This window comes from Apis cerana, linkage group LG4, assembly GCF_029169275.1.
Source record: "Apis cerana isolate GH-2021 linkage group LG4, AcerK_1.0, whole genome shotgun sequence".
NCBI classification, from domain to species: Eukaryota; Metazoa; Arthropoda; class Insecta; order Hymenoptera; family Apidae; genus Apis; species Apis cerana.
The window spans coordinates 12,182,574-12,198,031 of NC_083855.1; the positions used below are offsets into that span (position 1 = coordinate 12,182,574).

The 15,458-nt window shown below is 34.3% G+C and overlaps 2 protein-coding genes across 6 annotated transcripts; both read left to right on the forward strand.

Moving 5' to 3' along the window:
* The first annotated feature begins 2,409 nt into the window (after positions 1 to 2,409).
* Positions 2,410 to 10,430, forward strand: LOC108000833 (coiled-coil domain-containing protein 170). 4 transcript variants are annotated; one of them, XM_017061458.3, is made up of 15 exons: positions 2,410 to 3,059; positions 4,203 to 4,289; positions 4,505 to 4,636; positions 4,797 to 4,985; positions 5,092 to 5,361; positions 5,425 to 5,569; positions 6,266 to 6,438; positions 6,569 to 6,769; positions 6,845 to 6,988; positions 7,131 to 7,199; positions 7,947 to 8,110; positions 8,213 to 8,321; positions 8,397 to 8,633; positions 8,703 to 8,872; positions 8,960 to 10,430. In XM_017061458.3, exons 1-15 carry the CDS (start codon positions 2,946 to 2,948, stop codon positions 9,093 to 9,095), a joined length of 2,340 nt encoding a protein of 779 aa, XP_016916947.1. In that variant the 5' UTR covers positions 2,410 to 2,945; the 3' UTR covers positions 9,096 to 10,430. The 4 variants fall into 4 exon arrangements, with proteins under 4 accessions (XP_016916947.1, XP_061930354.1, XP_061930353.1 ...); XM_062074370.1 differs by having other exon boundaries at positions 2,411 to 2,558; XM_062074369.1 differs by having other exon boundaries at positions 2,413 to 3,836.
* Positions 10,431 to 12,314: 1,884 nt separating this feature from the next.
* On the forward strand, positions 12,315 to 15,439 carry LOC108000834 (uncharacterized). 2 transcript variants are annotated; one of them, XM_062074383.1, is made up of 5 exons: positions 13,455 to 13,628; positions 13,751 to 13,883; positions 13,929 to 14,548; positions 14,719 to 14,826; positions 14,923 to 15,439. In XM_062074383.1, exons 1-5 carry the CDS (start codon positions 13,520 to 13,522, stop codon positions 15,090 to 15,092), a joined length of 1,140 nt encoding a protein of 379 aa, XP_061930367.1. In that variant the 5' UTR covers positions 13,455 to 13,519; the 3' UTR covers positions 15,093 to 15,439. The 2 variants fall into 2 exon arrangements, with proteins under 2 accessions (XP_061930366.1, XP_061930367.1); XM_062074382.1 differs by having other exon boundaries at positions 12,315 to 13,628; positions 13,751 to 14,548.
* The last annotated feature ends 19 nt before the right edge of the window (positions 15,440 to 15,458 follow it).

Below are 15,458 nucleotides of genomic sequence, written 5' to 3' on the forward strand. Positions count from 1 at the left end.
TTCTATCAATTGAAACGCGTATTTACATAAAATTTTTATTGATAGATTATTGTATTATGATTATTTAAGTTTATATAATTATAATATATATTTTATAATTAGAGATTATTAATATAGTATTTAATGTTTTAAACTTGTTATCTATTATTATTTTATTTAATTCGAATTTCGAAAGCGGGGTAATTTCGAAAATAATTTTTGTATGTGCTAACGAATAATTAATCTGATTACTTTTATGCGAATATAATAAAATTTTAAACATAATTAATAAATATAAATTTTCTATGTTTTTTTATTCAGTCATAAATGAAAATAGTTAAATCATAATCAATTTATACAAACATATTTAATATATTTTTATGTATTTCTAAGTGCGTTTATTCGTATGTTGTGTATTTTATGTATTTCTAAGTGTGTTATTCGTATCATTATTATTATGTATATATTTGTTTTAATTTTAATACTCAAAATGTCAAACATAATTCTTTTAGAATAATATTTAAATAATTCTTTAAGAATAATTATTATTCTTTAAGAATTATTTTTTTTTATTCGTATGTTTTTTAAAATATTCAATCCGCAATAATCTCTATACAGTGAGAAATCATTTGGAAATCATTCTTATTTGATGTATAATTTATATATAATCGTCTTATACATATATAGCTAATAATAATGCAATTATAAAATTATATAATAAATAACATGAACTAAATTTGTTATTACGCGATTAAATCTTTATATCTTTATATAGTTAAAAAGTTTATTTTTATTATTCATTCTTAAAATTATAAAATATAGAAAGATAAAGACAGGATAAAATTAAAAACTATCTCAAGATTGTCGCAAATGAAATACACAGAGAGAATAGAATATAGTGAGAAAAAGATTAAAATGTGCCATCAACGCCATCTCTTAAATATTAAAAACATTTTCTTAAAATTTAAGAATTAGAACTGAGAATCAGTGCCACCTCTTGTTCACTTTTAAAGATGATCCTTTAAAGAGATTTCTTCGACATTCGAGAGACGGCGCAATCTATTTCTTATTCTATTATATTCATATTTCTCATTTTTTTTCTATTTGTTATGTATGTATTTCATTCGCGGCATTGATATAATACTGATTTAAATATTTTTATCCTATCTCCATCCTGTCACTATTTCCTCTTTTTGTTCCGCAAAATTTATACACTCCAGAAACAGCGAAAATCGATAATATAGGAAATGACGGGAATAATAAAAGAATTGCGTATTTTTAAATTGAAACTTATACGATATAGTGGTATTAATATTTAATGGGTAAAAATTGGTATTCGTATTGGTATTCATATCACATTCATTAATATTTTTAAAGATATTTTATTTTCTTTATTATTTTTTTAAATATAAATAAATCCAATAAATGAACATACATAAATAATTATACAATCATAGTTTTAATTTTCATTTACAGAGTAGAGACAACAACAGTTTTTGGATCTATAGGTTTCTATAAAAAATTAATTATATTATTTAAATATGTAATAATATTAAAATGAAAATGAAACCTACAATATATATTATAATATTTATCGGATTTGCCATAGAAATCAGCTATAATTGTTGATATGAATAAATATAAATACAAGAATATTTTACCGGACAACATTTTTGCACTTTATATATATTTTTTGTTATTTGTATTGTTATAAAATTTACTCGCGTTTGTATAATGACATATGAACATTTGATTTAATTTTTTTTTTTCTTTTTTTTAGTTACAAAATTTTCTTTATCGGCTAATTCATGATCATATTTATCTTAGTGATATGAAATTATTACAACTATAAATTTATGATACAAACTTTACATCCTTTTGTTCAGTTTTAATACTCGAATGTGACTAAAGATTAGTTAAATCTAAGTAATAAAGATCAATCGTGAAAATATAATCGTGAACCTTTTATAAATATCGCGTCATTATTATTGTTTAATTGTAAATATTGTTTATAAGAAAACTTTAAATTATATACTCTAGTCGTTAATGTTACAACAATATTACATTACGTACACAATAAAAAGTATATAAATAACGTTTTTTAAAATTTTTGTAGAAATATTGAATGAATCATGGAATTATAGAGATTGTTATTTATCTAAAATGCATTCTCATGATTCGTATTTCGTTATCATTTCGATAATTTCAAACTAAAACTGAAATAGATTACGAGAGAATGAGCGAGAGAGAGAGAGAGAGAGAGAAAGAGAGAAAGAGAGAATGAAAAATAATAATTTTATCATAAAACGAATCAATTATAACTACATGTTTATAAGAAATTTTATAGATTTTATCGATTGTGGGAAAAGATAAATAAATTTTGCAAGTAAAGTAAAGAAATATAAAATGTTGTCAAGTTTTCATTAAACGTAACGTTTGAATATTTTCGAAATCGGGTAATCCCATTCGATTGATGATACGTGATTTGAAAATCGCGCACGAAGGAAAAAAAAAAGAAGAAAAAAAAATTAACAATAATCGAGACATACGATTTGATAAAAATTGGAGAAGGAAGGAAGGTTCGTTCCCATGGATCGATGAAATTCGATTGTCTTGCGAGGTTTGCGCGCGAGCGGGATGCTAAACAGCGCGGTTTGTTGCGCATCGACGCCTCTCGTCTTCGGTTGGAAACGTTTTCACTCACTCTCGAACGTTCCGTTCATATTAGACTCCAAAGAAATTTGAATAACAATGTCAATGAAGAAAGGGACATTTTTTTAAAACGCTCGCGCGAAATTGTGGAACGAACTCCTAGGTGTACAGTGTTCAAAGTGAAAGCATTTCAGAGAGCGAAAGAGAGAGAGAGAGTGAGCGAGCGAGCGAGCGAGAGAGAGAACGAGATAGATAGATAGAGAAAGAGGGAGATAGATAGAGAGACAGAGATAGAGAGAGAAAGTTGAAAAAAGATGTCGAGCGAGGAAGAAACGAAGGAAATCAGGGAGACGACGAAAGAAGGAAAGGAGACTGCCGAAGAGGATTTGCAGATATTCGAAACGCTTTGTATATCGTCGCCCGGAAAGGTCTTATCCGTCTGACCACAGATGCACCTTTTTTCCTTTATTTTTTATTATCATCGAATCGCTATACGCACTACATTGCTTTCTGCATCATTTTACATTTCAACTTTGTGATTAATGCACGAAAATTTCCTCTACGGGGAAAGAAGATAGAGATGGAAGAAAAAAAACGAAATTTGCCAATTTTATTTTATTTCCTTCTCGATCGACAATTTACTTAGCGAGCAAACGCGTATATTTGGCGCGTTCTTTTTTTCTTTTTCTTTTCTTTTTTTTTTTTTTTTTTTCTTCGTGTTACGACCTTCGAACAAGGAAAAAGATGAATTTTATTCCTTTCGGAAAGAGGATCGAATTTTAATTAAACTCCTCGTCCCGCTCGTCGATGCACGATAAATAGAAAAATACACTTCACATTATTCCATTGTCAATGTGCATGCTCGATATGTACCTACATAACACTATTCGTGCCGCGTTTCTTAAACGTATTGACTGGCGCGTTGAAACAAGGGTTGGCTCGGTTGCCATAGCGTTGGCATAGAATCGATTCTACCTGTCGCCTTTATCAGTCGGTTTCTCCTTCGTCTACTCTCGTTCACCCTCGATTCTTTTCGTATCTACGCCCGCGCCAAATGTAAAATCGGCTTTTTTTTTTACTAATTTCTCCTTATTTTCAATCACCATATATCGATAATCGATAAAGTAGAGTAGAAATTCACTCTAGTTGAAACTCATGGGGAGGCGTGAGAATAAATACATAATGTTTAAACGAACGTAAGAAACGTAAGTTTTTACATCACGAAAGAGATCATCGAAATTTTCTATTTCACATTTTTTGCTTTTATTAAACTTTTAAGAAGTTTTGTAATTTTACTTTTCCTTTTTTCGAGTTTTCATTATCGGAAACTTCTTTTCGAATCGTCGCGAAATAATCACGCTCGATTAGAGTGTACAGATGGCACGGTTAGGATAGAATATCGATCGAAACGAGCGCATAAAAATAATATCGACGGAATTTTACTTGTAACGATGCAATATTGAAAATTCACGTAAAATACACGCTTACTTACACGCTTGTCACGATTCGCACCTTTACGAATTCTAGGAGATATTATTAATTGAAATGTCTGTTGAATGTAATCGTTCAAGGAAGAGGCGATGACCCACGACTTAACGACCACGTTGAGGAGCGAGATAGCAGCCCTCGAATATAAACGGGACAGGCTGATGTCCGAGGTAAATGGATCTCTGATGATGGGGAAAATTTAATCCAAGTTATCGCTTCGATAATTAATTCATCATAGAAACAATAATGTACGAATGAAATAATTAATAGGAGCAAAGGTTGTATCGATATACGATAATAGGGCTTAGATTAAACGTTGCGTATTTCGAGAAAAGCTAACTTTTTCAACCAACCGGTCATCACAATCCTTCGACTTCTGCTTCAGCTCCAAGAGGCTAAGAACATCGCGAGATCCCGGGATCAACGAGTTGTGGAACTGCAACTGGAAGCTGATCAACTTCGCGAGCAAGCGGCCAGGCAGAATTCCATCGTTTCGAGTTTAAAGAAACGCATACAGGTTGTTCCCTTTCCAACAATTTATATACTTTTATTTTTTTATCCCTTTTTATCCTCAAACTGTACTATACTTACTATTCCACGAACCGAATCGAAAAACTTGCCCCTCGTATAATAACAAATTTTTCCCTTCTCCTGAATCGCCAAAAAAAAACGTTCAGGAATCAGAGGAGCGAGAGAGGAATCTTTACGCCGCCCAAGGGAGGAGCGAGATCGCGTTGCAAGGCTTGCAACGAGACTCGAGGTATCACGAGGAAAAGGTTCGAGAATGCGAGAAGAGGATACGGCAATTGGAGCAGGAGGCACTGGACGAGAGGGAATCGAAGGAGCGGGCCCGTTCCAGTTTTCAGGTTTTTCACATTTCCCTATTAAATTATCAAAATCTCGAATTAAATCAAATTAATCATCGATGTAAATACTCGAACGAATTCGAATGGGGGGGGGAATGGAGAGAAGGAGTTCGCCGGAAAATTGGCGGGCGCGTTGACCGTCGAGTACCGGGAGCCCGTCCATCCAAGCGCCGAGTTGGTGAGCCAAAAGGTGGAGGAGTTGGTGCAGGAGGCGAGCCGGCTTCGGGCGAGGAACACGGGCGTTGAGGCGCAGATGGCAGCTCTGGAGGTGGAGTTGAGGGGGTGCAGGGACGCTTTGGACCGGGCAGTGGCCGAGAAGGAACAGCTACAACGCCAGATGTCCTCCCAATCGGTCGATTTGGATCGTTTGAAACAGGTATATATACGAATGAAAATGCGATGGAGGACGGGAGGGTGTAATGTCGATCGGTTCGAAAAGGACAAGGAGTGCCTCGAGATGCGATACAGGGTCGCTGAGAGGGAATTGAACGAGTTGAGGGATAAGTTGATCAGCGCGAACAGAAGCATAAGCACGGCCAGCGGGAATATATCGAGTCAGGAGGCGTTGATCGGCCAGTTACGAGGTGAATATAAATCTTTTTTTATTATTAAATTTTATTAAAGAAAGAAAGTTTTCTCTTACGGTCTATTCTTATTTTGATTTTTAATTTTCGATTAAGTCGGTGTTAAATTCTACCTTTTTTATATATAATTTTAAACTGAATTTTTGTGCACTTCTGTGAACGTTGATATTAATTTTATTTTCAAATCGGTTTCTCCGATTTTTCAGGGAAATTATGTGGAGAACATAATGGACAGAGAAGCAATTTGCCTATTCGAAAATTTTATTCAATACTAGTTTTTCGTTTCCGGCATTGATTTCAATTTGTCTTCATTTTGATTAATAAAATCGCAACTTTCTTTCCAATCTAATATTACGCTTATTAAATTTTATTAAAGAAAGCGGAAAGAAAATTTTCTCTTTAATTTTCGATCAAGTCGGTATTAAATTCCATCAACTTTTTTATATATAATTTTAAACTGAATTTTTGTGCACTTCCGTGAAAATGTTGATATTAATTTTATTTTCAAATCAATTTCTCAAGGAAATAATGTCGAGAAAATTTTATTCAATAACAAAACTCATTTCTCGTTTCCGACAAAAAGTGCATTGATTTCAATTTGTCTTCATTTTGCCTAAAACCGCAACAACTTTCTTTCCAACCCAATATTACGCAAATACGAGATCTTCTTCCTCCCCGTATTCTTTCCGTTCACAGAAGATTTGATGCAGCGAGAAGAAAAATGTCAGCGGGTGCAAACCGACTATCGACACTTTTTGGAATCGTTGGCGGTGCTGGTCAGCGGGCCGAACAGATTCATCGAGTCGCAGGAAAACGCGATTAAGGACCGCGTTAGGGAGATCCTGGCCGAGAGCAAAGATCAGGCCCTTGTATTTGATTCTTCATATTTCTCTTCTTCTTCTTATACTTCCATCCCCTTTCTTCTTTTCTTCTTCCCCTTCTCTCTCTCTCTTCTCCTGTCGACGATCATCACGGAAAATCTCTCTTCTCCCTCCCCAGACTATTCAAAGTCTTCGCGAGAAGGTGAACACGGCTGCGGAATCAGCGAGCCGACAGAGCGAACTGATCGAGGCGACAGTGGCCAAGACGCGAAGCTTGGATGCAGAGCGGTTGGAATTGGAGGGGAAAGTTCGAAAGATGGAGGCCCAGTTGACCGATTGCGAGCTGGCCAAGGAACGTTCTCGAAGGGACAAGCAAACGGTGGATAAAAATATATCCCGAAAAGAATTTTTCTCTCCCTCCCTCTGCAAATTCTGCTCATCTCTCTCGTTTCAGTTCGTCACGTTCTTGGACAGGTTAGGAAAAGCGATGCAAATGGACGAGATCACCGAGGAAATGGGCATCGATCTGCAAACGGAATCGCTGTTGGTGCGAGGCGAGCAATTGGCCAGATTGGAGAGCGACAAGCTGGTGGACAAGGTACAGGGAGGGGGAGGGAGATGGAATATTTTTCGCTCTCGCGCGAATTTCGCGGGATTCGCGTCCCGATCCGAAGCAATCTCTCTAATCTTTTGCCTCTCTGTGTGTTCTTTGCGTTTGTTCGCAAATTGTTTCGGTCCAGCACACCACCCCCTTGCCGAGGATTCGGCGCGAGCGATCCTTCCACGCCATTCTTCCCACTGTGAAACAAGTAAGGCTTCATTTTCAGAGCCTTCGATTTTCTTCGTTCGCGGCAAACATTTTTCCTTCAACGAAACACGCTATATATGTATATATTAGGGTGTTTTGTAACAAGTCTTTTTCGATTTTGTGCTTAAAAATTCTGAATATGCAAATATTATTATTTAAACATTATATATGTATTGGTTTTTATATAATATGAAATATTTATGTTTTATTATTTCTAGTATAATTATTTTTACGAAAATCCGTGAATTTGACGGGTTAATTAGAAAAATGAAATAAGAAAAAGCAAATGAAGAGATTAAGGAGAAGCCTTGTTCCCTTTTCCCAAAATTGTTGGGGTTTTGTTTGCGAAATATTTCCTCGAGGAAGCGTTTTTATTTAGCTTATGGAATACATTTATCAAGGAGAGAATTTTTTAATAACAAATAAGTAGTCGAGATAGAGCGAGATCCGGAAGATGGAACGTGCTAATTAAACTGTAACAGCCAATGCAACGGTTTGCATTGTCGTTCTTCTTGGGGTTGGAATTTATAATTTACCCATGAAAAGATTATAGAGAACGAGGGTGATGATATAGTGAAGGTATTTTGAAAATCTTGCAATAAAATCTTGAATTGAAAGAACTTATTCGCACATCTAATATATATATATGTCAACCAGTTCTGTTTCTCGTTACGTTGGCATTTATTCGTTTACCATCCCTCCATCCTCGTTCCTCTCCATTCTTCGTTTTCTCTCGTCTTTTTATCAGACGTCGGTGGTCTATCAACTGCAACGCCGCGTGAGGACGCTACGAGAACAATTGCAGCGCAGAGATCTTCACTTGGATCTTCTTCGTAGAAAATTATCGCTCCAAGAAGAGAGCGTTAAGATGAAATCGTTGCTCCAAAATGAAAGGGACGAAGCGTGCCTCAGGTACGTTCATTGCCATATTTTCTACGCTCTTCATTCGATTCTGTTTCGATATCTGTGTGCATATATATATATATCGATCGTGGATCATCGGTTCGTTTTCAGGGCGAAGAAGTTGTCGAAGCAAACGGATCGTTTGCAGGCGCAAATTTTGGAGGAGAGATCGAGGAATCGAGAATTAAGCGCACAATTGACGGAGGCCGCTGATTACAAGGTAAGAGATTACGAGATTGCGATAAGCGTTTTTTCTTCTTCCTATTTGTCTCTATTTCTGTGAAAAAAACGATAGATAGCCGCTTTAGAGCGGAGTCGAAAGATCGACGAGCTTCAAAAACGATTGGTGGAGAGCGAAATGCTGAGGACACGATACTCGAGAAAATTGAGCATGTTGAAGGAACAAATGAGAAGCGCAACCGAGACCGTCGAACAAGAGAGATCCATCAGCGATCACTCGTTGCAATTGCTCAGGGACGAGTTGGCGCAGGTTAAGCAAAATCTTTCCGAAGTTACGAAAAGGGAATCCCAAGTATGCTTTCGATCGCCATTTTGCGCCACCATTCACTAATTTCCCGCCAATTTTTCCTTCGTTTTCCAGTTGCAAAGCTTTCGAGTATCCGTGACGAAATTATTGTCGGAACCGATCTGCACGCCCGATTACGAGATAATTTCGCGATTGCAGAAAATGGTAGCGGCCCATCGCGACTTCACCATGATTTCGCGTAGATACGAGGAACCGTTGGAGACCAGCCCATCCAGATGCACCAGGTACGATTTTTAGTTCCGAATTTGTCCGAATGATGCCCAATATTTCTCTAAAAGAATAATTCGTCGAACGCATCTATCCGCATCCAGCATACACGCGATGCATCCTCCCAGATCGCCAGGATGCGCACGATACGAGGACAACGGGTTCGCAGATCCCCCGGATCTTCGAGACATCGAAGACGAGTTCAACAAACGGCCGGTGCGAAGCAGCCTTCTCCCGTGACGTCGGCCTATATTTCGATGCTAAACCCCCCTCCCCTTCCTATATCAATATCTCCGTCCAAATTTATTGTTTAAAAGTTTTCCTTTTTCTTTTAATCGAACGTATGAACGTCCGTTTCATTTCTCACGCGACGATCATAGTAAGTCATTGTTGAGTGCGCGATTCGATCGTGTGCGCGTGTGCGTAACACGGAGTTTGCGTGCATAGCGTGTATTGTAGAGTGGAACAACCGCATTCCAGGATGGTATAGACGGTAGAGAGCGAGAAGCGAAGTTGCGCAGCCTGTGCTGCGCAACGCAACGCGAGACCGAGACGGGACGAAGAGAACTAGTTTGCCTAGTTGCGCGATTCCCAAGAGGAAGCTCGGTCTATATTTTTCACATCGAATTAATTATTCGAAAAATTTACTTCCTATTCTCGAAAATTTCTCGAGAATATATCTTTTTACGATTCAACGAAAATAGGAGATAGGTTTCAACGAAAAGGATGAACGTTTTGGGATATAATTTATGAGGAATGTATCTTTATAGAAATAGGTTAGGAAAGAGCATCGTTCAAAGTTTGGGAATTTTATTAGGAAGATGGGGGTGCGTGATTTTGCGGAACGCGTTTCTTGCTTGGAAGAGAAATAAGTGTGCGTGTATACGTACACGTGTACGACCACGAGTTGATACGACTGGTTAGCCGTGAACTTGGCCAAGAGTGAACTACCTCTTCCTCTGCAGAATCGTGAATGCAAAGTCGCGCTAGCTTTGGCCTCTTTCTTATCGTCTGTACGAATGTGTGCGCTGCAGTTATTTTGAAGGAGACGGGAACCATGTTGTCTCTCGTTTTTAAACTCAACGCGTAATAGCAAATAACTAGATATTTGTATGTATTTCCATGTTCTTCGTATTTCTTTTTTTTTTTTTTTTCATAAACGATTTATCATTAACGTGATTTACATTAACTATTTAACCATTCGATCGATCGATTTTGCTTAATTATTATTCGAGAATTTACCGCTGAAATTTCTTTACGGATTCTCGTCATTGAGAGAAGAACGCTAGACGAGATAAGATAGACAGAGAGGAAATAATCATTTCGCATTTTTTAATCGAAATCTCACCGATCCTGAATTTCATCGTGAAATATTTGTTTCGCGTAATTTACCTTAATAACGGATGATTCGCATCGAGTGAAAAATAACGAAATAAAAAACGCTATGTAATATAAAGTACGAGAGAGATGTTTGCATCTACTTATTGAACAAAATCACGCATTCTTCTGCATTCACGCTTACATTTACGATGTATCCCATACACACTCCCGCGTAAATATAAATATATACGTACATCTCTGCTGTTTTGTCTTTTACTGTGCCTCTCTGTCGAACGAAAATATCGAAATTTATTATTTAATTCTCTTTACCCGTATGAACGTAAGAAGTATCGTAGACACTTGTACCTTGAACCATCGTCTAGCATATGTATAAAAATAGCGATTAGATATATCGTATATCGTATTTATGTGTATTTGTAGAAAAAGAAATAACCGATCGAGAAGAAAAAAAAAAGGTAAACCGGTATGACGGTGTATAAATTTTCAATAAATTGAATTTTGCTACGGAAAGAAAGAACGATTGGACAATTATCGACGATATTGATAGATCGTGAATCATATTCGGTATCATCGTATCAGTTAACCGTTGCTCTTAATAAGTTTTATAAGAGCAGATAATCGTGTGATTAACGCGCCTATTATAATCTCTTCCGGATCTCGGGGAAAAAAACGTAAAATCACGTCTCGTCAATAATAATATATATTATAAATCGTGAGAGAGAATGTTATCGTTGTAAGGTTAATGGTTAATTTTTTAAGATATTGTTTTTCGGGACAAATAAGATCGAGCACAAGGGGAAAATAATTCGGTTTACCGCTTCTCCTTCCGGCATTGGCTCAGGATCCGCATAGGTGAAAGAGATAAACATTATCATAAAAAACAAGCGCAATTTTTCTCTCTTCGCGCTATTTCTTTATCGCGTAAACTTTTCTGTTTGCACGTAGACATGCTTGGTCGTGGTTGCATATGTCAAAAGAGAATCGTTCAAATTATCGATTATTTTTTTTTCCATCAAAAGTGAATTGAAAAAAAAAATTTTAGAAGTCTAGAAAAAAAAAAAAGAAAAAATAATGTTATATCTTAATGAAACTGTGTGAAAAAATTAATATTGGAGATAAGATATTTTTTTTTATATATGCAAAAAAATATACAGATTAATAAATATATGTAATTCTTCAATCAATGATTTATCATACAATGTAATTATAAAGATTACGTAAAAATGTTATTTATCATTATATATATATATATATAACATTTTCATTATATAAAACTCTTTAGAATTTAAAAAATTGATAAAAATTCCAGAATCATTACATATATCCCTTCTCACCGATTTAAACTACCGATAAAAATAAATATAAACTTATCTTTATTAAATTCAATGACGAAAATAAGAAAACTATTTCAATAATAAGTATTATTCGTTAATCTTTCGATATCGTAGAAAAATTGATTAAGATAATTAACAAGATAAGATGATAGATTCACGAAAAAATATAAAAAATCATTTTTCTATTCCAAGTATTGTGTATTTAAAAAAAGAGATGTTCTAACGATCTAAATCATTTCGTATATTAAACATTAAATTCGAAAGAAGGCAAAAGATTATTCTTTATCTCGGATATTTTCAAAATAAAACTTTCCTTTTTTTTTTTTTTTCGAATACAATTAGAATTTTTAGAGATAAGAAAATATAGAATTACACAAAATATAGATATCACAAGATGGTTACAGATAAAGTAACTAGAAAGATACTTCAATTTCTTTTTCGTAGCTTTTACACATCAATGATTGTCGATATTGAAAATATTAGAGTTAATAAGAACGTAAAACATTATTTGAATTGCACAATCCAACGATTTTGATTTATTCAATTCATCTGTAATTAAAATTCATCTATCTTTCGTGATCGTAACAAATCGACGTTTCATTTATCTTTCTTAAAAAAAGACCTAAAATATATACGCGAATTATTATTTTTTTTTTCTTTTCTCATCAAAAGTAATATAGAGTGTAATATACTTTTTAACGATTAATGAACAGAACGAACAAGATAGAATTGTACGAGTTTATATAATAATTAAATTTCATTATTATCGAACGAATAAAATATAAATATAAAATATAAATAATACATATATATATATATATATATATATATATATAAAATGCAATATAATGTAAAAATAGCCATTATATAAAATGGCCATATTTGAGTATATTTAAAATTTTTTTTTAGAATTTTTTTTTTCTACAGAATGAAAATATGTAATACAATATCATTGTTAGTTATCATTGTTAGTTATCAATACATATCATCATATATATTTATCGTATCGATATCTTCTATATCTGATAAAAGAAAAAATAAAAAAAAAAAAGAAGTGGTTGCTGTTTCATAGTTTTACTATAATTATCGTTTCAAATTATCTATTTTGCTCGTATCAAATAATAAATGATAGTTGATTAATAAAAGGAAAAAAAAAGGAAAAAGAAGAAACGAATCTGCAGACATATGTATATATATATATATATATATATATATATATATATATATATATATATTTATATTATATATATATATATTTTCAACGAAGATTATGTCGAAATTTCAATGAATCCTCATCTGATGTTCATATATAAGAAAAATATATTTTTCGACAATTGTTCGATGTAAATACATAGAATAGAACAGAAAATTTTCGAAGTTTAAATCGGTGCAAGCCGATATGTAATGTGTTTCTCGAAGTTCTTCTCTCTTATCCTCGATTCAGATAAAAAAAAAAAGAAAAAAGGATATATATAAATTCTTACGTGTTCTTATCCCGTTCAATTCGAACGAGAAAATATATTATTGTTGAAAATGCATTAATCTATTGAATAATAGATCGGTAAATAATTTTTGAATGATATAAGATGTATTATATGAAAAAAAAAAAAAAAAGGAAATTAAAGGATGTTTCTTATAATGTTTTTTTTAAATAATGTCACACAACATGAAACACATAGTTTAAATATTATATTTGTTAACATGAAATTTGATTTCTAAGAAGAAACATTCTTTTTTGATTCATAAGATAAGCAGATTTTTTTCTATTTGCCAACAAAAAGATAATTCGATTGATTGACGCGACAAAAGAGTGAAAACAGATAAAGAAGAACAAGAAATTAGCGATACCTGATTTTTATGTATGCGTTGATCGCATATTATCGAGGTAGAGATATTGATTAAAGGTATCTATTCAGATAAGGGTAAAGGTTTCCCTGATAAGCTTTACAAAGAGTATTTCTACTTCATCAAGTTTTGCAGCACTCGCGAATGAACGCTCGAAATATCAACGTGAATCAAGTGACGAAATCAAAAAACACGACGATGCAAAAATTTTTGATAATATTGCTGACCATCGGCCTCGTTTCTCTACAATCCGGTAAAGTATTATGATTGATCGGATATTTTATTATTTACCTTAATCAGATTAACTTTTTCTCTTATTAAATTATTTATTTTTTTTAAGTTCGAAACTATAACGTGTATTTCATTCTAAATTAGGGGCCGCGCTCAAGTGTAGAGTATGCAAGGGAAATTGTACCGATTTACAAAATCAAAATCAAGTCTCAGTGGAAACATGTAAAGCAGATGTAAAGCCTCCTGAAGAATCATCGACCGTAACATCGAGCCCAGAAACATCGAGTCCAGAATCATCGAGCCCAACACCATCGAGCCCAGGATCATCGAGCCCAACACCATCGAGCCCAGAATCATCGAGCCCAGAATCATCGAGCCCAGGATCATCGAGTCCAGAATCATCGAGCCCAGGATCATCGAGCCCAGGATCATCGAGCCCAGGATCATCGAGCCCAGGATCATCGAGCCCAGGATCATCGAGCCCAGGATCATCGAGCCCAGGATCATCGAGCCCAGGATCATCGAGCCCAGGATCATCGAGCCCAGGATCATCGAGCCCAGGATCATCGAGCCCAACACCATCAAGCCCAACACCATCGAGCCCAACACCATCGAGCCCAACACCATCGAGCCCAACACCATCGAGCCCAACACCATCAAGCCCAACACCGTCAAGCCCAACACCATCGAGCCCAACACCATCAAGCCCAACACCATCGAGCCCAACACCATCGAGCCCAACACCATCAAGCCCAACACCGTCAAGCCCAACACCATCGAGCCCAACACCATCGAGCCCAACACCATCGAGCCCAACACCATCGAGCCCAACACCATCGAGCCCAACACCATCGAGCACAACACCATCGACCCCAACACCATCGACCCCAACACCATCAAGCCCAACACCATCGAGCACAACATCGAAGTCAAACATATTTGGTAAATCAAGTATCATCAATATATTATAGTTTTTTAAATCGAAATTTAGTTTATTATAATAATATCAATTTATTTTATATAATAAGGAAATAATAAAATGGTTATTTGTGAGTAGAAATTTAAATATATTATATGTAAATTAAATTAATTTATTTGGTTTATATTTTTAGCTTTCAATGATAGAAATGAGAGGAAGCGTAGAAGTTTGCTCGGCCGTTTTTCCTCAGAAATAAATGCACGCACAAATGATTCTGATTTCCTTTGTTATACTATTAAAGGTAAGATATTATTTTCAAATATATAAAATGTTGTTTTTTTTTAAAGATTTTATGAAAACAGAAAAAGCTTAAATTGTAATAATTTTTTTTTTGTAGATCAAAACCACGAAATCACGGAAATGGGATGTACTTCTGACAGTGATATTTGTAAAAATACTGAAAACTGTGAAGTATGTCGCGAAAATGAATGTAATTCGGCAACATCGAATGCTGTTTTCGCTTCTATGGTGTTCTCTTTATCAGTAATCATATTTTTCATGAAATAAATAAATTGTCAATTTATTTATTCTAAAGCATACTTTTTCGAAAATCAAAGATCGATATCAATCGATTTTCTTCGTTTTTTCGTGATAAATATCGATATTTAATCTAAAAAAGCAACAAAATTTTATATATCATTATTTATAATGTCAAGATTCTATGTTTGTATCTATATTTGTATTGGCCAATAAAAACTTGTTTTATGTTACCTAAATTAAATTCAAACTTAATCAAACTAAAAATTCCATTTTTGTTTTATGCTGTTTGAATATCATATCTGACAAAATTAATTGTAAAATTTATAAATACATATGATGAATTTGAAATAAAGACGTTGTATTTTGTGTTAAAAGTGAAATTAATTGTAAATG

What these genes read in the sequence shown, in the direction of transcription:
- LOC108000833 (XM_017061458.3), top strand. Translation starts at nt 2,946, where the DNA reads ATGTCGAGCGAGGAAGAAACGAAGGAAATCAGGGAGACGACGAAAGAA. An exon ending in GGGCCCGTTCCAGTTTTCAG is followed by an intron (nt 4,986 to 5,091) that starts GTTTTTCACATT and finishes AATGGAGAGAAG; the next exon opens with GAGTTCGCCGGAAAATTGGC. An exon ending in GCGACAAGCTGGTGGACAAG is followed by an intron (nt 6,989 to 7,130) that starts GTACAGGGAGGG and finishes GTTTCGGTCCAG; the next exon opens with CACACCACCCCCTTGCCGAG.
- LOC108000834 (XM_062074382.1), top strand. Translation starts at nt 13,520, where the DNA reads ATGAACGCTCGAAATATCAACGTGAATCAAGTGACGAAATCAAAAAAC. An exon ending in CCTCGTTTCTCTACAATCCG is followed by an intron (nt 13,629 to 13,750) that starts GTAAAGTATTAT and finishes ATTCTAAATTAG; the next exon opens with GGGCCGCGCTCAAGTGTAGA. An exon ending in CCTTTGTTATACTATTAAAG is followed by an intron (nt 14,827 to 14,922) that starts GTAAGATATTAT and finishes TTTTTTTTGTAG; the next exon opens with ATCAAAACCACGAAATCACG.